Source organism: Ambystoma mexicanum, chromosome 3p, assembly GCF_040938575.1.
Source record: "Ambystoma mexicanum isolate Mex_15411 chromosome 3p, UKY_AmexF1_1, whole genome shotgun sequence".
NCBI lineage: Eukaryota > Metazoa > Chordata > Amphibia > Caudata > Ambystomatidae > Ambystoma > Ambystoma mexicanum.
Window position 1 is genome coordinate 212959845 of NC_090925.1, and position 21425 is coordinate 212981269.

At 45.7% G+C, this 21425-nt stretch overlaps 1 protein-coding gene across 2 annotated transcripts in view; it reads left to right on the top strand.

Annotated features, from left to right (window-relative positions):
- The window catches only part of NCAPD2 (non-SMC condensin I complex subunit D2), a 565387-nt gene that overhangs the window by 9688 nt on the left and 534274 nt on the right, over positions 1-21425 (top strand). For both annotated transcript variants that reach the window (XM_069650673.1, XM_069650674.1), the window contains exons 2-3: positions 18326-18451; positions 18535-18610. In XM_069650673.1, the coding sequence (XP_069506774.1) occupies positions 18334-18451; positions 18535-18610 (194 nt within the window). In that variant the 5' untranslated portion in view covers positions 18326-18333. The remainder of the gene's footprint in view (positions 1-18325; positions 18452-18534; positions 18611-21425) is intronic.

Consider the following 21425-nt stretch of genomic DNA (forward strand, 5'->3'; position numbering starts at 1 on the left):
GGTAGTCATTTAGATTAGAATGTCTCAATGGAGCCAGTAAGCCAGGTTGGATGAGATAGCCATTGTCGGTTCAAAGTGAACTTGTTTACTCAGCCTCTGTCATATTGCTTGAAACATCTATGCGAACCATGAGGGCTCAGGCTGGTTATTACTAGTAATGAATTAGGTTTGCACACAAATGTTTTTAACTGGTGGTTGATGCCACGACCTACCACGGATGAATCCCAAGAAGGAGTGTGCTATGAATATGATCTGAAGATGGTAGTTAAGATAAACATTGACCAATGAATGGAAGAATTGGAGCAAGATGGGATTTCTTTGTAATAGGTTTGTCCAATTTATGTGTGGGGGTGGATTGCAATAAAATATATGGGAGTTTACTGTTGCAAAAATGTATATAATGTGTCAATTTATGTGGTTCAGAGAGATTTCAGGGTATCCCTACATATTATCCCCACCAAAAATATTGCTGTACATATGGTCGTTTGTCTCGCCATAGGCGATATTTTTGGGGGGGATAATTTGTGGGAAAGTGGGTTGCGGGGGGTGTCCCCCGCAGGGTCCATGGCTCAATATCGCCGCAAAAATATGGCAATATTTTTGAATCGCGATATTTTCGCGGGGATATGAACACATGGAACCTACTTGAGTTAGTTTGGCTCAACAGTCATCTAGCTGCTCCCCAGACGATTGTACAATAAACTTGCTTTACGTACAAAACGTGCACTTGCTTCTTAGGTGGTGGGCCCACCTTAGATTAAGGTGATTAGCGGCCCACCCCTACAAAACAATCTGCAACGTATGAGCAACAAATATAGCTCTGTTCGAATCCTAAAGCAATCTTGCAAGAATGGAATATGCAAACTCTCACAAAGCCCCTTATGTGGAAAGTGCTACCCATCCATGCACGCTTCCCTTTTTGCATTCACATTCTGGGTTTTGAAGATGTGCTTTGCAGTGAAGTCTTAAAATTGCACAATGCAAATCAAGAATAGGGATTCAATGAACGAGTTATTTGGAAAGGCTGTATAGCCAGAAAATTGTGAACGACCATGGAGATGTGCTGGTCAAAAAGGATGACATTAGTGAATGTTTTCGTTTATTCTATGTAGACTTGTATACTGAGGACGTTGACCGACAGGTAGATGAATTGGATAGTTTTTTGGGGAAAATTACTCTTCCCATCATCTCTGAGGAAGGTAGGAATTTTATGGAAAGTCCGTTTACTGTCTTGGAGGTCCTGTCGGCGATTGGGGAACTGACAAGGGGGGGGGGGTGGGAGAAGTCCCCGGGGATGGACGGTCTAACAGTAGAATTTTACCAGGAGTTTGATGAGGTGTTAGTACCTATACTATGTAATTTGTATAATTATATTCTGGAGATGGGGAAGTTGTGTGCAACAATGAGGGAAGCTATAATTACAGTGATTCCGAAACCAGGGAAGGATGCAACTAAGTGCTGCAACTATAGGCCAATTTCCTTGCTCAATGTTGACATTAAGATTTGTACTAAGGTCCTAACGGTTAGGCTAAGTATATTGGAGGATTAATAGAACGATCTCAGTCTGGGTTTATGAAACAACGTTATGGGTATGACAATGTTAGAACGTTATTAGCTATTTTGAGTTTTCCTGATTCAGAGATCAAAGATGATTTGCTTGTCTTTTTAGATGCTGAGAAGGCCTTCGATAGAGTAAATTGGAAGTTCTTACACCATACACTGTCAAAAATGGGATTTGGGCCTTTGTTTATTAAGGCTATTAAAGCTTTGCAAACTGAGATAACGGCTAAGGTATGGGTGAATGATGGATTTTCAGGATCGTTCCAACTGTTTAGGGGCACACAGCAAGGTTGTCCCTTGTCCCCCTTGTTATTTAATCTGGTATTAGAGCCTTTGTTAGTATATATTCGGCAACATAGGGGAATTAGGGGTTTGTGTGTGGGGGATGGAGAAATTAAGGTCTTAGCTTATGTACTTATTTTGAGTAATCCTGCAGAGTGGGGTCAATTGTTGAAAGGTGTTTTTGAAGAAGTGGGGAAGTTATCAGGTTACCGGATCAATTGGGGGAAAACCTGAAGTATTTCCGGTAAGGAACTCGCCAAGGCAGGGCAGTTGTTATGCTGGAATTGTAAATGGGAGAATGTAAGCGTACAATACTTGGGTATTCACATTGTTCGCGACATAAAAAAGGTAGTTGATTATAATGTAGATAGAAACGTAGAGGTCATCCATAAAGACATTAGGAAAGGGGGGCGTTTCATATTGTCCATATGGGCTAAAATGAATGCAATTAAAATGCTTTTATTACCAAAAGTCCTGTATATTATTCAGTCGTTGCCCTTACATTTTACAAAGAAAGTACTTCGACGGATAGATAGATAGATAGATAGATATATAGATTATTCCAGGACTTTTTTATGGGGGTGGGAGGGGAGAAGAGACAAAATTCCACAGTACATTATGGTCCGCAGCATCAAAGATGGAGGTTTTGGATACCCGGTCCTTAAGAATCATTTATTTTTAAATGGTTTTTATTGGCATTTATAAAAGACATTAAGCATTTAAACGCAGGTTATTACTTCATAACTTCTGGTATTGCCTTAAATTCGCCTTATGTTCAACAAATAACAATAAACAAACAACTGTGACTGTCCTCTCTTCCGGCACCACTGTGATTTCTGGTCTTTCCCATGTTTCGTTTTGCGGGATACTAGGTTCCAGGCCTTGGGGTTTTCGTTGCGAGGGGGATGAGTTCTTCTTCTCAGTAGTAGTGTTCCAGATGTATGATTCATGGTTATGAGTTGGCTCAGGGGGGCCGAAAGTTTGTCGAAAAGATCATGTCTCTCATTAGGGCTTTCCACGACTCTAGTGTTGCGGTTATTCCGTCTCCACCTCGGTTAATGCCATCCTCCCAGGCCTTGGTTTCAGCGGTGGTCCACCTCTCCATCTCCCTGATCCAGAATTCATACCTGGGGCCTCCGGGTGATTTCCAGGCCATTGCGATAGTTCTTTTCGTGAGTATCCATGCCATATCTAGTAGTTTTACTATGTGTCTGATTTTGCTTAGCCTGGGGTGCGTGCCCAGTAGGCACTCCTTTGGGGTCCATTCGTATCTTTCAACCCCTGCTTTCCTGCAGGTTTGCTCAATCAGGGACCAGAATTTTCATGATTTGGGGTAGGTCCAGAACATGTGAATTAAGTCTGCACATTCGTTGCTTCACCACGGGCATCGTGATTGGGTTCGCTTGTTAAATGTAGGTAACTTTTGCGGGGTCATGTTGGTCCTGTACAGGACATTTAGTTGTATGAGTCGGAACCTAGCGTTTCTTGACACCTCATTTGAGTATTGTAAGGCCCTGCGCCATTCGTTTTCAGTAATTTTTGCCCCCAGATCTCTCTCCCACCTTTCTTTCAGCTGCGTGCTTCTCGGATTCGTCTTGTTGTTTATGCGAGTGTATAGCCTGGAGGTCGGTTTCCATCCATCGCTCAGGTTGTACATTTCTTGCGTGAGAAGGTGTGGCTCCGGCTCCTCTGGCCAGGTGTTCCAAATTTATTTTGCTGTGTGTTTCACCCTTTGATACCATAGGAATTGGCCAGCTGCCAGCCCGTCCCTTGTTCTCAGAGAATCAAAGTCCTTGAATTCTCCTTCTTCAAACATGTCTCCCCACGTGTAGAGTCCATAGTGCTCCCAGCTCCTCATTGCTGGAAGGTCTGTGGGGGTCTTGCAGACATCTGCTAATATGGGAATTTCTGACGCATACCGGTGTTGTATCCCAGATGATGAGCTAACCTTACTCCATACCTGTCTTCCCAGTTTCACTAGCATAGGTGGGTCAGAGGGACCAGCCAGCGGCCTCCATAAAACTTCCTTGAGTTGTAGTGGGACAGTCAGTTGTTGGAGAAGGCCTGTTTCTGATGTTAGTTCATCGGATAGCCTCTTCGCAACGTGGCTTAATTGTGCCACTAGATAATATTTCTGGAGATCGGGGAGTTGTATGCCACCTTAGCCCCACAGGAAGTCTCTGAATAGGGTGTCAAGTTTCCGGAAAAAAGGTGTGGGTATGTAGTAGGTTATGTTGGTGAAATAGTATAGGAAGCGCGGAATTATCATCTTGACAATTGATGCTCTGCCTATCATGGAGAGCGGAAGTTTGGACCAGAATTTGATTGATTTGCGGACCCCACTCGTCGTTGCCTCCGTGTTGCATTCATGCATGAGGGCAGGTGTGTGTTTGACATTGATTCCGAGATACCTGAATGTTTCTGTTTGCCGCTGGATCCCTATCTCTGGTAGATCTTCTGTTTTCACTCCCTTCAGCGCAGCTAGATGGAACAGGCATGATTTTTGTCTGCTGAACTTTATCCTAGAGTATCTTGCAAAATTGTCTAAAATCTCTAGTGCCGTTGGTGCGTTCATTCGTGGATTTAGTAGATATACGAGGACGTCGTCTACATACAGCGAGATAATATTGTCTATCCCGCCAACCATAATCCCTGCATCGAAGAGTTGTTTCCTAAAATAGATGTCTATCGGTTCCAGGCCCAGGATATACAGCATGGTCGAGAGTGGGCATCCCTGTCGGGTTCCACGTTGTATTGCCCAGGCCTCCGACACTCTGCCACCAGTCTTCACTCTTGCCACAGGAGCATTGTAAAGTACCCTGACCCACCGGAGGAAATTCTCAACGAGCCCAAATTCCCTTTAGGAATTCAGCCACTGCCATCAAGGCGTTCGATTCCAATATATGGAATCGAACGCCTTGATGGCATCTAGTGATAGCATTGCCAGGTCTTCCTTGCTCTCTGCGGTCTGGGCCATTACATGTTGCAGCCTACGGAGATTGGCTGTGGTGTTGCGGCCTGACACAAATCCATTCTGGTCCTCATGTATCGGGAGTCCTTTCAGTTTCGCTAAACATTTAGCTAGTATGGTGGCTAGTATTTTGCAGTCATAATTTAGCATCGCCAATGGGCGATAGGAGTCGCACTAAGTAGCCAGTTTGTTAGGCTTCAGCATTGGTACTATGAGGGCTTCTCTCATGCTCCTTGGGAGCGCTCCTGTCTCATATGCCTCGAGATACACTCCAAGCAACATCGGGGTCAGGGTCTCTTCGTAAGCCTTGTAGAATTCTGGTGGGAGGCAGTCTGTCCCAGGGGTCTTGCATGTGGCTAGAGATCTAATCGCCTCAGTGATGTCCTCCTTGGTGATCGCATCTCCTAGCACCTCTCTCTGTTCCGGGTTCAATTTGGGGTGTCCTTGATATCTCAGAGTGCAACTTTCTTATCATGGGCGTAGAGCTCGGCGTAAAAGTCGGCAAAGACGTTGTTTATTACCTGTTGCGATTGTTGAATTATTCCATGCCTGTCTCTGATTTCTTTGAGAACATGTCTCGGATGCTCCCTCTTGCACAGCCAGGCTAGTATTCTGCCAGGTTTGTCTGCTTCCCTGTGAGCCTTAGCAGAGCGAGTTGCAAAGTCGAACCTGGATAACCTCTCCCATGCAAGACGACAGTCCTCTCTGATCTCTTTGAGCTTGGCTTCTTTTTCCTTGGATTCAGGCTGGCTATTTTCTAGCTGTTTTATGTCTTCTTCCTTGTCGCCTAGCTCTCTGTGCAGTTGTTTCCTGATGCCCCCCGCTTCTGCTATTATTGCTCCTCTTGTCACCACCTTCATGGCCTCCCATAGTGTGCTCCATGTTTCCACTGATCCCGTGTTGACGCTTATATACTCTTCCAATTTCTCTGTTAAGCTTTCCCTGAAAGCAATTTCTGTTAGGGCTTCTGTAGGCATGCGCCACATCGGGATGGGCGCACCTAGGGCTTTTCAAACCTACTTGCATAAGTAGCGGGGAGTGGTCCGACCCAAATAGCTTGTGGATTCCACCTGTGGAGCCAATTCTTTGTTTACAAATAGTCTATTCTGGTGTGTAGGCCATGGGGGGGGGACGAGTAGAACGGGTAGCTTCTGTCGTTGGGGTGGAGGTCCCTCCAAATGTCGACTAGGTGCAGATTGTCAACTGTATTGTGGAGTGCTCATGAGATAGGGTTATCGGGTAGCTGCGGTTTTCTGGACCTGTCTTTTTCTATATCCATTACGCAGTTGAAGTCCCATAGAAAGGTTCCCTCTCTGTAATGTGTAATTCTGGCACATATCTGCTTAAGGTGGGTGGGTATGCCGTGATGGGGGGAGGGGGGAAAGTGCGAGTTCACAATGCATATCTTGGTGTTTTCTATCATTCCCCACATCACCACGTACCTGCCATCTTTGTCCGCCTCCACGCCTAGTAGCCGAAATGGTATCTCTGGGCTCACCTAAGTGTATACTCCTCGTGCGAATCTCGAGTAGGATGCCCCACTGTCCTAGCCTCCCCATCGATTTGCGATGTTGCTCGTGGCTTCCGCCATGAGGTGTGCCATCGAAACCCTTTTCTGCCTTAGAAAGGAGTGGATTCTGTTTCTTCTCAAGTAGGTTCCCATCCCCCTAACATTCCACATGATCACCTCGAGTTGTGCTGCCATCGCCTGGTTGCAGTTCTGTCCTTGGTGTACCCCCTGTTATGCCTGTGATGTAGCTTGATTGCATGGTGCCCCGTATCCCGTGTTGCTTGTGTAAGCTTGTTGTGTTTGGGTTCCAGCACTGGCTCAGTTTCACTTCTTCTGGTGCTTCCATGGAGGAGGACAGTGTTAACAATAACATAACTGTAACTGGTGCACCCAGCATCTGTCTTCGGTGTGCAGTGCTCAGGTGCCCTCCCGCTGTCTGGTCCCATCCGGGTTTCTAGCGCAAGTGGAATCGTGCTGGCAACAGGCCTGCACTGATCTTTTCGTGGGTTGGTACTGTGTGCTCGTGCATGGGAGGCCGAGCGAATACCGCAATCTTTTGGCTATCTCGTCTTTACATGGTGTTCCTGATTGTTTGTTGCGCCGGTCCTCAGACGGTGCCGGGGAGAAAGCGTTAGGGCGAAAGGTGGTCGGCTGTTGGCCTAGCTTCCCTTGCGGGCCCTGTTCTGGGTCTCTTGGGAGGACTCTGCACCTCTGCCAGATTATTATGCTCCATCCACATATTGGCGGCTGCCGGCTTCTCTAGGAATACTGCTCGCTCTTTATAGATCACTTTTAGCCTGGACGAGTATAGCGGCATATATTTCAGGTTCAATTGCCTCAGTCTGGCCTTGATGGGGACAAACTAATTTCTTGCTCTCTGTACTGTTTGTGTGTAATTGGGATAGATAGTGATCTTTGAATTGTCCCGTTCTATCATCCTGCACCCCCCCCCCTGGAGAACTTCAAGATTACTTCCCTGTCCCGGAAGTTGAGGATCTTCGCTATGATGGGTCTGGGGTGCGAACCTGGGGGGGGCTTCTTTTGGAGTGCTCGATGTGCTCTCTCTACAGCAAAGCCCTGGGTTAATTTTTCTGCCCCGATTTCCTGTTATTGGGTCAGAGGTTCCTCTCCCTTCTGGCACTCCCAGTATCCTGATGTTGTTGCGCCTAGCGCGCCCTTCCGCTTCTTCTATGTGTCGACCTTCCTCTCAAGCATCGTTACCCTGGTCTTGAGGTCCTCAGTGTCGTCCATCCTCTCGTGCAGGGATGTTTCTATGTTGGTGACTCGTTCTGTGAGGTTGCAGGCATCTTGGCATATTAGTTGGATGTCTGCTTTCACTTCATCAATTTTGGTATTTATAAACGTTTGCAGGACCGCTATTGCTTCAAGTACTTGGCTGTCCTTACCGCCTCCTCCCGGGTTGGCCTTTTGTACCGTATCTATTGGCGCCGTTTGCGTAGTGGGGTGAGGCTTAGTTATGATGAAGGTGTCCATTGTGGCTGCCTTTGTCTTGTTTCTGGATGAGGACATCGTGGAATCGTGTGTCCCCTTCAGTTAGGCCAAGTGTGTGTTCCAGACGTAGTTGTTCGGACCTAGGTTGGCTACGTCTGGGTTTTTTGGTTTTGGGTTGTGCCGATGTTACTAATCCACACTGCTGTTGAACTTGCCTGGGCCCTGTTTCGTAATCCTTTGTGTAGCCCCAGTCTGGGTTGCCTTATTATGTGTATTGTCGTTATGGTGGCACTTAGGGTGCTCCCCGGAGTCTCTCTTCTGGGCTTTGTCGTGGTTGCTGCTAGGAGCTGCTTTCCAGGATGCAGTATGGGGGCTCTTATTTTCGCGGGTCCCTGTGGGGATGATTTTGTGTCTCTGAGGTGGTTGGCGTTATTTCATAAGCTGGTTTGCGTGCCTAGGTCTGTCCCTGGCGGGCCGTGTGTTATACTCGTGGCGGGTTTCACTCCAGTGCCCAGCTCGGGGCCCCTCTGCACACAGAGCTTGGGAGAATTGTGAGCGTGTGCTTATTCGGGGCCCTGACTCGCTCCCCCTGTCCTCCCTCTCTCTCCAGTGACACAGCAGGATCCAGAGCCCGCTCCTGTGTATGGAGTCGGGTGCGGTTCGGTATCCAGTCATAATTTCGAATACAATATATTCGAAAGTAAAAATGTCGAAAATATTTAGTCGAAAAACAAAAATGTCGACTTTTTTCGACTTTTTTCGATTTTATGTGTTAATAATAAATATTTTATTAAACTTTTTTTAAAAAATAATTAAAGGTATTTCCATGGGGGGTGGGGGTGATGGGGAGGATGGGGGGGGTTGGGGATAGGGGTTTGGGAGGTTTTTTTTAAATAATTAATTATTTATTATATTAAAGATTTTTTTAAAATAATTAAAGGTATATCTATGGGGGGTGGGGGGGTGGGGAGGAGGGGGGGGGTTGGGGTAGGGGTTTGGGATGGGGGGTTGGGGGGGGGACCCCCCCATAATAAATGTTACTATCTGGGTAAAAAAAAAAGTGTTTTGGGTTTTCGATTTTTTTTTTCGACATTTTTTTTCGAAATTATGACTTTTCCTACTATATGTATGTTTTTTCGACTTTTTTACGTTCGACATTTTTTTTTGACATTTCTGCTATTCGACATTATGTTTTCGACTTTTTGACTATAAACCGTGCGGTTCACTGGGGCGGTGGCCCGTAATCGTGAATCACGCGGCCGTAGCGCCGCGGCTCACCTGCTTTCGGATCGTGGCACTGTCCCGGCTCGTGCTCCCTGGTCTGCTGGACCTCGCCTGGTTTCAGGTCTGTTGGGGTTCGGCTGTCCTTGTAGCGCTCGTTGGTCCCCAGTCCGTTGCTGATCCCGGTCGAAGTGACTCGGTGAGGGCCCGGCGCCGGGCGGGGGCGGGCCACCCCAGGGGTCCACCGAGTCCACCTGCCACGAGCTTCCTCTCTCCGCTTCTGCTGCCTTCAGGCGGGTCGGTGATGCTGCTTCGCCGCCTTCTTTAGTGGTAATGGTGTCTGGCCGCGCGGCCCGGCAGTGCCCCTCGTCCTCTCGGGGCTCGCCGAAGGAACGCCTAGCCACCTCGGCGCTGCCCTCTGAGTTCACAGGGGGTGGAGTGCCTGCTTCTCGCTGGGCGTTTCAATGCCGGCCCGACCTGCCGCCTGTCTCTCAAGGTGCACTGCTCAAGCTGGCCCTGGCCTCCGCCTGCCAGTGGCTCCCCTCCCGCTTTGGGCTAATTACGCAGATGCGCCCGGCCATTTATTGCTGCGCCGGGGCAGTGGGGTGGACCAAGCAGGTACTTCTTACAAGGCCTTTCAAACTCCGATTTCTTTCAAGGTTGCTTGCGACGTGTAGGATTTCGCTTCTGCTGTCGTTAGATCGGCGTTATAGGTGTTAATTTAGGCGTCCAACACCTTTTTTAGGATCAGATTAAAGCGACTCGGCCGGAGCTCGGCGTTTCGGCTTCCTCACGCCATGGGCACCAGGCCACGCCCCCCGGTCCTTAAGAATTATAGTAAAGGTTCGTTATTGAAAAAGATGCTATTTTATTGGGGATCCAAGCCAGATGCCATGGTGGGTTCAGATTGAAATGCATACGTTTTTACCATATGACATTGTCTGTATTAATTTGGTACATTACCGGAGAAGGTGCGGAGTTTAAAAACCGTTTTGGCTACAAAAGACGCATTGGCGTCACTGATAGTGGGAAGTGGGCAGGGATTATTTGTTTATGAAGAGGCCTCACTTTGGCATCCTTGTCTACAGATTAATAATAGAACGTTAAATTTGAGAAGTTGGGTTAGTAGAGGTATTTTAAAGGTTAGTGATGATTGGAGCAATGAAGGAGTGGTTTCCTTTGAGGGACTAGTGGAGAAATTTGGACTGCATAATAGAGTTACGAAGGTACAATGAATTGGTGGATTTAATATCTGAAAGGAGTCGGATGATGGATGCATCACTCTCACGGGAACCTGAAGTCCTCAAAATATTGGCCTGTGGATCACAAAAGGTGTCAAATAGTTTGAAAATTATGCAAACAGATGTACAGTGGTTGAACTCATGGGAAAAATTGAGGTTGTCATGGACGGATGAGCTGGGTAGAGAACTGACACAAGATGAAAGGGTCTGGAGAGTTTCGGTTAAAGCTAAAGCGGATTTACAACTGTGTTCCACTCAACAGAGAATATTGAGTAGAAGCTATTGGACCCCTGCCCATATGTATGCTGTAGGAATGGTGGATGGTGATGGTTGTTGGGGTTGTGGGAAAGAGAGGGGTAGTTTGCTTCATATGTTGTGGAGTTGTGAAAGAGTGACACATTTCTGGAGAGATGTGGTTGATAGGATGGACCAGGTTTGGGACATCACCTATCCACGGAATCCATTAGCAATCATTTTTGCAATTACCAAGGAATGGTTGCAAATATGATTGGGTAATATCGTGTTGGATTGCCAAAGTTCTGTTAGTAGCTACTAAGCAGATATTAAAGGTCTGGAAGACAAAGAAACCAACAGTAGAGGATTGGATTTTAGATGTGCAAGTTATGTCTAATTATGAGAAGACTATGTTTTATAAGCATTGCAAAGAAGCACGTTATGATGAACAATGGGGGAATTTCAATGATTTTTATGGGTAAACCATCTTGATCGGAATTGTGTAATAGAATGGGTTTGCATCACGTCTAATGGATACGTTTTGGGGGGGAGGGTGCTTGTGTTATGTTCTCTTGTTTTGTGTTGTCTGTTATGTTTGGGAATGTCGGGCCTCCGCTCATGGCTACGTTTTTAAATGTATTGGGGTTAATATGTATTTCGAGGTTGTTTATTGTATTCTTTAATTCAGGTTAATGTTGTTACTTGGATGATAGCCTGCTGGCCTAGTAACATTTGCTTTGTACTTGATATGTTTCTTTCTTGTTGAAAATAAGAAATAAAGTTTGGAAAAAAAAGAATAGGGATTGAATGAACCAATCCACCCAGGATGGAACAAATTGAGAGCATGGCAGTTGCAAAATGCTTTCTCAGAATAACCATTGCAGACTCAGATTTGGCATTTTTATCACACTAACAGAGTGGAGGTCTGTGGATGTGCGGGTGAGGTGAGGTATAGAATGCACCGTAGTCCCCTGGTGTCAGTTGGAATTAACATGGGTGGTGGGCATCAGTGGATCGTCCCTCTGTACTTATGAACTTACCTTCAATAAAGAAATCTTACCTGGAACTCGGTCTCAGCATCCTTTTTCATGGAGTCTTACCTGGCCAGGTTACTACGTTAATTGGTGACAAATCTGCTTAACCTATTGAGTACCTGAGCCAGGCAGAGCTTTGGTGAAGGTAACAGCCAGTTTCAGGACCCCCCCCCGTCCCTCTCCCCCAACCCCCAATTCACAGTTACCCACTACCTAAGGCATCATTGGTGCACCAAAGGTAGTCTCTGGACACCCGAGCCAAAGTTGTGCCATGGTGGTCCCCTGAGGGCACAGTGCTGGTGCAGCGTTGCTTGAACACGGTCTTCGAGAGAGAGTCTTCTTATATCATCCTGCATTGAAATTGAGATATTGGAGTAGTGCCCGGCGAAGTCGACTAAGGCCGTTGGGCCATGCCGTGCCAGGAGAGGTGCAGTGTGCCTGGACTACAAATACAATGGGAGGGCGCATCAGTAGCCTCTCCTGGCTTGTGCAGCGTTCGGGGCACCAGATGAGCAGTGGGAGGATGCAGAGCTGAGGGCAATGGAGCACTGTCCTCTTCCCACTCTACAGAATGAGGACTTCAGAGGAAGGATGAAAGTCGCTCACTTTGAACAGCGTGAGCGCTTCGAAATGTGGTTATGTCAGACAGTGCAGTGGCTATCTGCAATGAGTGTCATCATACGCTGTGGAGAGATGGCCGGCTGGAGGAGACAAGCGTGGTAGCGATGGGACCATGCCACATTTTGGCCTTGGTGTCAACACTGCGGGAGAAATGTGTGGGCCACATGCTGATCTTCGACAGTGCTCTAGCAGCAAAAATAGCTGTTTTGAAAGAAATGAGAGAAGGGAAATAGGATGATAATTAGATGGTGAAGAAGGGCTTTGTTCGAGGGGAATGATTAAAGCATGCTTGAAGGCGGAAGGGAAGGCTGCATCAGTCAGTGGGAGATTAAACGGACGTCTGGAAAGGGATGATTGAGGGGTTGTCAGTGGGAATAAGGGCAGAGGGCAAAGTGTCAAGCGGAGAAGCAGTGAGATGAGCCTGGATAAGACGGCAGTGTCTGAGTCAGTAAGGGGTGTAAACAAGAGTGGGGTAGAGGTGGAAGATGGATGTGTAGATGGAGTGGCAGATTGCGAAGAAAAGTGAGCTAGAGATGAGCGCTCGCTGGTGACTTTGGAGACTAAGAAACTGTCTTCTTTAACTTTGAAATCCTGGACTATATGCAGTTGTCCATTCAAATGCGTTGGACTGATGTCAGACCTTGGATGGCCACAGCATTAAAAAGTCTGTTTTTGGACTAAGAACGTGTGTAAAGTTCTAGCCAATTGAAATGACTTTCAGTGGGGGTGTATTTAATACTCTGTGGAAGTGGCTTTAGCTCAGCAAGTGCATGAGATGGGATAAATGCATGTTTGGTCCGGAGTGACACAACCACGGCTTATTGGGCAACGAGTAGAATCGAAGGTGGCAATTATACTTTTGTGCACGCAAATGTACTGTTGTATGCTTAGAGTTCATGCACTACTTTAGTTTTTCAATTAATTGCACGTGATCTGAATTGATGATAATGCTAAAATGGTAGTAATGATGCAAAGCGTCTTTCATCTTTGCTCAGACACCATCCTTGGACTCCTTTTCAGCTGCAAAATCGGAGTACCACGTTCGCAATTTTAGCAATACAGATCAAACCTACCAGCTTCCCGCACTTCATCAATGTGAACCAAGACGAAAACCGCCTAATAGCCTGCCAGTTCAGGCAATTGCATGGATGTGCTAGAAAGTGGAAAGTTTGTATATATTTTGTTTGGATTAAAAAAAATAGTTCCCCCCCCCCCCCCCCACCCTCCTGTTTTATTCAGAATAGCTTGAGTACTTTGTACTGTCCAAGATATAATTACACACACGCACACCAGGGTTCACAATTTGCACTGTGATCAGACATTGGCTCGCGATATTTGATTCTTGGTGAGTAAGAAATTGTGTACTGCTTGTATGTACAGAATTGAGGTGGTGAATGACTTTTATGGCTGGCTAGTAGCTTGCAACTTGTATTTATATCGTCTGATACATGCATTTATTTTGCCCATGGTTTTTATTTCCAAGTAAAGTCACACACTTGGAACATGCTGTGTTGTATTAATTTCATATATCTGTCTGGTATTTTTGAGTTATCAAATATAAAATGACATGTTGCGCCTGTGCTATATTTCATAGTCTTGGGCCACAGTGTGACAACTGGATTATCTTTTTCTACAGGACAAGTACATTTTTCTAACATCTTTCCTTTGGACACGAAGAATTTCCCAAAAGTTCTGTATCCATGCAGTTGTTCAGTTGTTGCCACACTGTCTTTATTCATTGGTACTGTTTCAGAGCAGAGATTGTGCTTTTGGTAAATAAGGTACTTTGCCAGTATCTGATGCATTTTCATCATTTACTGACAAAATGCTCCAAAATGACTTGGCTGATTCGGTTGCAAATTAGGGTCTTAACATGCTAATCTGCGTTATTGGTGCAGACATAGCTATGGGTGGCCCGTTTATGTGCAATAGGCATCGGCCAGGAATGACATAACATGGTGCTGACTTGTTCTATTATAAGAGGCCTTGTTCAAAGTTGTTATGTTTCCTGTGGCGAGCCAGAAGAAGGACTCTGAGCAGAAGACATACTTAACTACAGTAAATGTATTTAAATCAAAGAAAACACCTTACTGATTCTATTGCTAATGGAGAAGTTCCCTGCCTAACAAACTAAACTAAGGGTGCTCGCAATTAACCAAAATAGGAAATCTTGTCCTCTGTCCAAATTCTAACTTCTAAACTGGCCCTACCACTTGGAGAAAACAACTTTAAAGGGAAAATGTACAATATGGGTTGCCCCAATGTTCTTTACTCTTCCGTCTCCTACTATTTTCAGGAATCTCTCCTGGTTTCAAGTTCCACAATTATTTACCGGTCTCCTGACTTTATCGATTTGTGTCCATCTTGTCAGAGTTCCAAATAAAGAAAAGGGAGTCCTCTGATAAATCATAAACTGTCATGTGACATAACAGTACATTCTCTAAGTGGTCATAGATTAAGGGTTATTTTCAACAACTACGTGGGTCTATTCCGCACAATATTCCACTCTTGTTTGGTTCCGTTTTCCCATTGGGATGGTTCCTTACCTGTTATATTAGGGTGCTCCTGGCTACCTTGGTTCTCTTGTTCCCAGTTTTTCACTTGTTTCATACAGGTATGGATATCCCGCCCTCCCTCCCCAACTAATATATCTATTTTTTGGTTTTTGTGTGCGGCTTTGATCCGTTTGGCTGATTTTTAGGACTGGACGATATGGACCAAAAGTCCTATCTTGCTATTTCTGTGCTGAGTGTCGATTATACGATATATTGTTTATGTGGGTTAAATGCTCAGTTGTAAGCCAACTACATGTGAGATGCCAACAGTACCAATACTGAACAGTAAATGCAAAACACATCTCTAACATTCTCAGTTAACCTCATCCTAAAATTGCAATTGATTCAAAAGGACATAATCTCACCAGTAATTGCAATGCTATCTCCAAAATGCAAGTATCCTTGTATGTATTAAGTGACATTTTGTCATATTGATCTGTCATCTTAATTTAACGGTGTGCTTTGTCGACCTTGTTTCTCGCTCTCTTGGACTTCTCTACGGTCTCTCTCCGGACCTCCTGCTGAGTCCTTCTTCCAGCCGCAACTAGCTCTGCTTGGCAGTGAGGCTCCACCTCCAAATGACGTTGGTATGGTGAGGCTTGCCTCTACGTATCCCTTCTCATTCTCCATTCAAGGGGGCAAGCCCTTTTATTCTTCTTACCAGATGCAAAATGGGCGTGTTTACTGTCAAACCCTTTGAGAGGCCAGTATTGCCTTGAGCCAACTGTTGAAATGCTATTTCTACATTATTTCGAGTTTCATGGCTGACAGTTACATCCACTTCTGGTATTCCGATAAATGCTGACAATGTCTCAGTTTTCGAGACTTCCTTACCGGAATGGGAGTCCCTGTCCCCTAGCGGGGGGGTCACTTCCTGGAGGTCCTGCTTTCCCCAACCCTTACTGAGGGTTTTGCTTAGCTGGCTTACCTCCCTAATGCCAAAGGGTGTGGCTCCTTCCAAGAGACGAGGGTCAAAACTTCCAGATTTGTCACACTCCCATGTAAATTGATTAAAGCCAGGAGTTTTGGGGTTCACCACGCTTCCAATCAAGAATGTAGAGGTGAACGGTAGGCGAGCACAGGGCTGTCACTCTGTGTGGAAAAGTACTCCAAGCTTGCCCAACTTGACAAAGCGCTTGTGTAGCGCAAAATGCTGTCGGTTATTTTCTCCTCAAATTCTCTTGAGGAAATTCTTTGCCGGTCACAGTATCGCTCATAATGATCATGTTACTGTGCAGTTACTCTTGTTTACGTGGCAGGGGCGTCACTACGAGAGCTAGTGATGTTGCAGATGGTGCCCTCTTTGTGTTAAGACAGTGTTTAACAGGTATTGGCTGTCTGCTGAAGGAGTGCTGATGATGTTGAGGGGCCCTGTTTTCAAATTAAACTGGTTATGTTACATTTCAAAATATTTGTATTTCCACAATAAAAGAAAATATCCAACCTTAAAAAAAGATTTGCATTGGACCATCAAGAGAGCCAGCTGACAAGGGAATTACAGATGGACCATGCACAGTGACCTAGAAATCATCTGAATTTGTTGTGTTGGAAATAATATAGGCTCGCACTGGAGATGGGGGGGGGGGGGGGGGAGGGAGGAGTACACGTCTGAAATCATCTGCTTGTCTGTTGAAGGAGTTCATTTTTCCCAAGCTTGAATTATTGGGGATAAACACGAAAAAGTATCCCATGGAATGCAATACAGGGGCCATCGAATACATCCATTTAACTGTTTGTTTGAATCCCCTTGGGGCAGAATTCTGCAACCTGTGGCTCACTAATTGTTTTGGTCTACAACTCCCATTCTTCACCATTGTCTATGCTGGCTAGGGCTGATGGGAGTTGGAGTGCAGAACTACTGGAGAGGCAAAGGTTTCAGATCCACACCTTAGGAAATATATAAAAGCATTGGAAAGTATGTTGCTGTCTGTGCAAAAAAGCCTTGGTTAGCATAACACTGACTATCTGGGGTTAAGTTTGACTACATGGCCGCTGCTGTATGTATATAATCTCGTGTGACCTAGGCGTGTTGCCATTTTGGATCCACAGAAACATGGATTTTGGTCACACTCCTAATTCTGATTTATTGAAACCATATAAAAATGTGCAATGGCTGACCAGTTACTTTTTTGGGATAGGGTTGGCAAATTTGACCTTCATAGCAATGCGCCGGATTACATATTCCCTACATGTACCCGCTTCCTCCACACACCCCACTTTCAAATTCATCTCCATCGGTGGCAAAAGATTCCTAATGCAAAACAAAGAAGTGATGGCTGGAAGGTTTAGAATTAATACCTCTGGCATTGCTCTTGGCATCCCTCTTGACGATTGCACCTGCAAAGCTGTTGCAGAAAGGGGAAAGACCATATGCAAATCAGACTTGGTCCCACCCCAAAAGGGGCAGTCCAAACTGCTAGGTCACATTCCTTCAGCACGAGATCAAAAGCATCCCCAGACATGTTTGGCGTGATCAATGGTAGCTTGGGTGTCTAGGTCCAGCAGGCACGGGACCCACGTCTAGGCCTACCCATCCCACTCGGAGTGACCATAGAAAAACATAGAAAAACAAGAGGTTCACAATCACAGGTGCTTCTCTGTGCACTGCTGTACTGCAGCCTATTGTGGAGAATCCAAACCTCTAGCGTATGGACAATGCATACATCTAGCGTTTACGTAAAGACTTTGAGGTTGGTGTTGTGTTTATTCCCTATTTTTCGAAGTTGAGAGTAAACCATGTGTCGTTGGCTGGGATCTTGTCAGGCAAGTAAAACACTATTTTAATCTTAAAAGTAATGTTTGTCAAATATTGTATAGACTTCCCCACGAATGAAGAAAATAGTCACGTGTCTTATGCAAGGGGTAGAAATCTCAAGCTGCAAGGTAGTATGTAGGCATAAAGTCGCTTGCTTCCTCAATGATACACATGCACACAGCAAATCCTTTCTCGCTCTTCAAGAGTCAATTCTCACTCCCCAATTGCTACTAGCGAATGCACATGTTGTATTTTTTGCTTTGCTGTTTAGGGAAATAGTAATTTCAATAAAGCCAACTCAGGTGTATGTTTTGTAAACCTCTATATTTTATATGTTTCTTTTTTTGTGGTTTGCTTAGTGGAGCTGTAACTATTTCTGGGTCATTCATAGCTTTATTGGTCACCCAGCCAGACCCAGATTTAAGCTTTTGTGGTCTCATGATGTCCTCAAAGCACAGGGGCAAACAATTCCACTTTGAGCAAATTGTCGGGCATTAAGTTGCTTATCGCCTGCCCTAAATGCCATGTCTCCACTCGCGCACCATTGCCAATAGTCCATTATTATTTGCCAGTGGCATGTGTGGAGTGCATATTTTGAGGCCAGCACTAGGAATTATTTTCAATTTGAGTAGTGTGACTGACGGAAGAAGAAGTGGACCTTTTGCCCGTCTAATTTGAGATAGTGGTGCAATGATGTGGAAGGAGTCCACGAGGTTAGTCGGCACTGCCTGTCCTGGGGAAGCAGGTGGGTGAGGGAGACATCAGTGTAGTCCTGTTGATGGAGAGATGGTTCTAGTCTGTGATCTGTGTGTACTGCAATATCTGCTATTCTAGTTGAGGTGTGGCTGACAAGAAGATCTACTTGTAATTTTTGTGGCTTTCTGTACAGGTACCAAGATGGCCTTTGAGTTCCACATCCCCCTGACGTTTGAGGAGCTATTGCACAGCGGGGGCATTGACCAGTATGTGGTGCAGGAGGTCCTGCCTGTCCGGCAGCTCAGTTCGCAGCTTGGCAGTGAGTGACGGGGCCTTTCTTAGATGTGTGGGTAAGAGCTGGATGCTGATGGTGTTTGATCAATGTTCCCTTGTCTCCTCCAGCATTCCAGACTGCCTCCAGAGGGTCCGGTCCACTGGCCATCCTGGACCATTTTGACTCCATCTACAGCATCCTGCAGTGAGTACACACCTATCCTGCATTATTGCTGCTACATGAGGCATATTGAGTAATGGGTATATGAAGGGAATCTTTATAAGTTGAAATAGTGGTTACTAAATGTCTTCACTTTTGAATTGGTCCTTCATGTTGAAAAGATTCTCACACTGCAGCTAACCTCGATTTAAAGCCGAGGCCTGTGAATGACATTCTTAACACATTAAGTTGAGAAACATTGTTTACTCAACATTGTATTGGAGACTACTTGACCTTTACTGCATTTAAATAATATAAAAAATAAGTGATATCCCCTTATCACACCACTCTTACACTGGGAAATGTCATGCTGGTGCAGCAGCAGTAAGAATCTTCTCGCCACCTTTTGAATGTATTACTTTACTAGGTGGCGTGGAACCTCTTACACAAGGTAAATTTCTTTAGCTTGTATGTTTCACGTCAGTCACAAAGTTTGCGACTGAGGTGGGTGTGGGCTGATTAGGTGTGGGCAGATTAGGAGTTACCATAAAGGAATACTAGAAATCACTAACCGAGCGCACAAGGCCATTGTTCTGTCATACAGACATTTTCACGAACCCGACATATACCCACAGCTAACGGGGGGGATACTAATATTTCTCACGCTCAATCTGTACCTACAGCGTCACCTTGTAGATAAAATGATTATGCGAGACTTAACCCGAAGAACACCTTCCGCAGTTTAAGCTGGCTCCATTTGCTGAGCCCTATAAACGGGGATACCATCAGTGCACCTTCTCAAGGTGATGAGGAAGACTGTGCTCCCAATGTAGCCGCCAGTATTACTGCGTTTACCTTTCAGAGTGCCCACAGGGTTGCAGAGTTGTTAAAGAATCATGTTTCCCTTCATTCTGTGTCGCTGGGAACTGCTCTTCTTCCGACTGCGGGTGAATGACTATTGTCTGGCTCGGCCACACCATGTGGTTGAGGACCATGAAATCGAGCGCTCTGGTCTGCAATTTGTGAGGATTTATGCTAGCATTTTGCAGGTTGTTCCTTGTCTCCAAGGCACCAGAATGTTCTGCTCATCGCTGACGTTGGCTGCGAGCCCTGGCCTGCTGCTTCTTGCATCCTAATTCTGCTCGTCTTTGCCCTTCACTAGAGTTATACTATGATCTCTATATATCTATACCGTGCTATGTTTCTTATAGGTTAGTAGTATTTGGCTTTTCTAGGCTCCTTATGGTACCCTATAGTTCCATAGTGTTAGTTGCAATACGCGTCTGCAAGCTTTCTTTGCCTTGCGTTCTGCATTTAGCTAATGAGAAAATATAAAGGCTTTCAACATTATGTATCTGTCTCCTCTATCTACAGGACTGTGTAAGCACGTTCTTCGTGTGTCCGTGTAACTTCATGCATGGGTGTTACGTTACATGATGACTAACGTTGCTATGTCGTGGCGTTACCAATGACATCCGCGCAACGGATTAGTAGCTGTTAACCGTGTTGGATGACAGTCTTACAAAACCTTTGGGTTCACTCATTTGTTTTGTTTTAATTTCTTATTTTTTCCTTGGTGCATGAGGGATGGTACAGTGGTTGTTCCATGTAGATTGTCAGGATCTGCAAAGGTCTAAAAAGGCCTTTTGTGAATACCTTATGCTATTTTAACTGCTTCAGGTTCTCCCACTCCATATGTGTGCGCGTGCCTGATGTCTTAAGTTTGTCTGGCTGCAGAAAGTTGAATGCTGCACACCCGTGGATTGGTGGGCTAGCGTTGCAATCTCCTTGTTGAATGTTTGTTTGTGGAGACCATGAACCATTAATGGGATCCGTTTCGAACTTTCTTGTATGCTCTGCTGATGAAAAGCATGACAACTGATGCTACTGGGGCCTGGACTACTGGCTAGGCCCTCTCTTGCTATTGAAGACTCCAGCCTCTGCCATGCTGGAAAACATTTGTTTTCCTCCAGCCTTCATTACTCCAACATCTGGCCTTCGTTATCTGAGCCTGTGTGTCTTCAGTCCTGGTGCTCCCTGGAAGGTTTCCCTTTCTTGTTGGATATTGGAAGAGGAAGCCGCTGATGTCTTGCTGGAGTCCTGAGTGGGTTGAACCTGGATTGCGGTATCTTGGATTGGGTCATCTTCTGTAGCCACCCTTCATTGTGAGATTGTCTCTGTTGCTGGGTTGCACCCTTTGTGCATCTCCGAGGAACCTCGGCCTCGGGCCCCCTCACCCCACCAACAATTCTTGCTAGGTCCCCTTCACCTACTTTTTTACTGCTATGGTGCCATCCCTGCCATAAGTCTTCACAGGTTGCCTCCTTGTGGTTGTATTGCCCAGGATCTGGTAACCCTGGGGTCTATGGTGTTACTAACCACATAGCCTTAGCACTGCTAGTCGGACACAATCCTGAAGCCAAAATGTACCTGTGCACCCGTGCTCGGTGGGCAGTTTTCACTGAAGATAGCTCCTTGAAGCATGGGTCCTTGGACCCAATACAGTCACTGGTCCTGGGTGCAAAGTGATCCCTGCTAGAACCCGTTGTATTGCATGTGTGGCTACAATGTGCACCCTGCAGCAGTTCTCCTCCAGACCTCTGGCTTTTTTTAACCGTTGTCTGGTACTTCTTTGCATTGGGTCTTCAAGAATCCCCAGCTGGATGTTTGCTGCTTCTCCAACACCTCTAGCTCTGGAAAACATTTGAGTTACGAGCTTGTAGCCAGAAAGAAGTCACTCGTCACCTCAGTTATTCAGATGCTTTCTTATTCTGCAAGAGTAAATCATGTGCCAATGGTGAGTGCATACATTGAGGCCTGCCTATAGTCTGTAATGTGACCTGGTCAGTCTACCATGGTG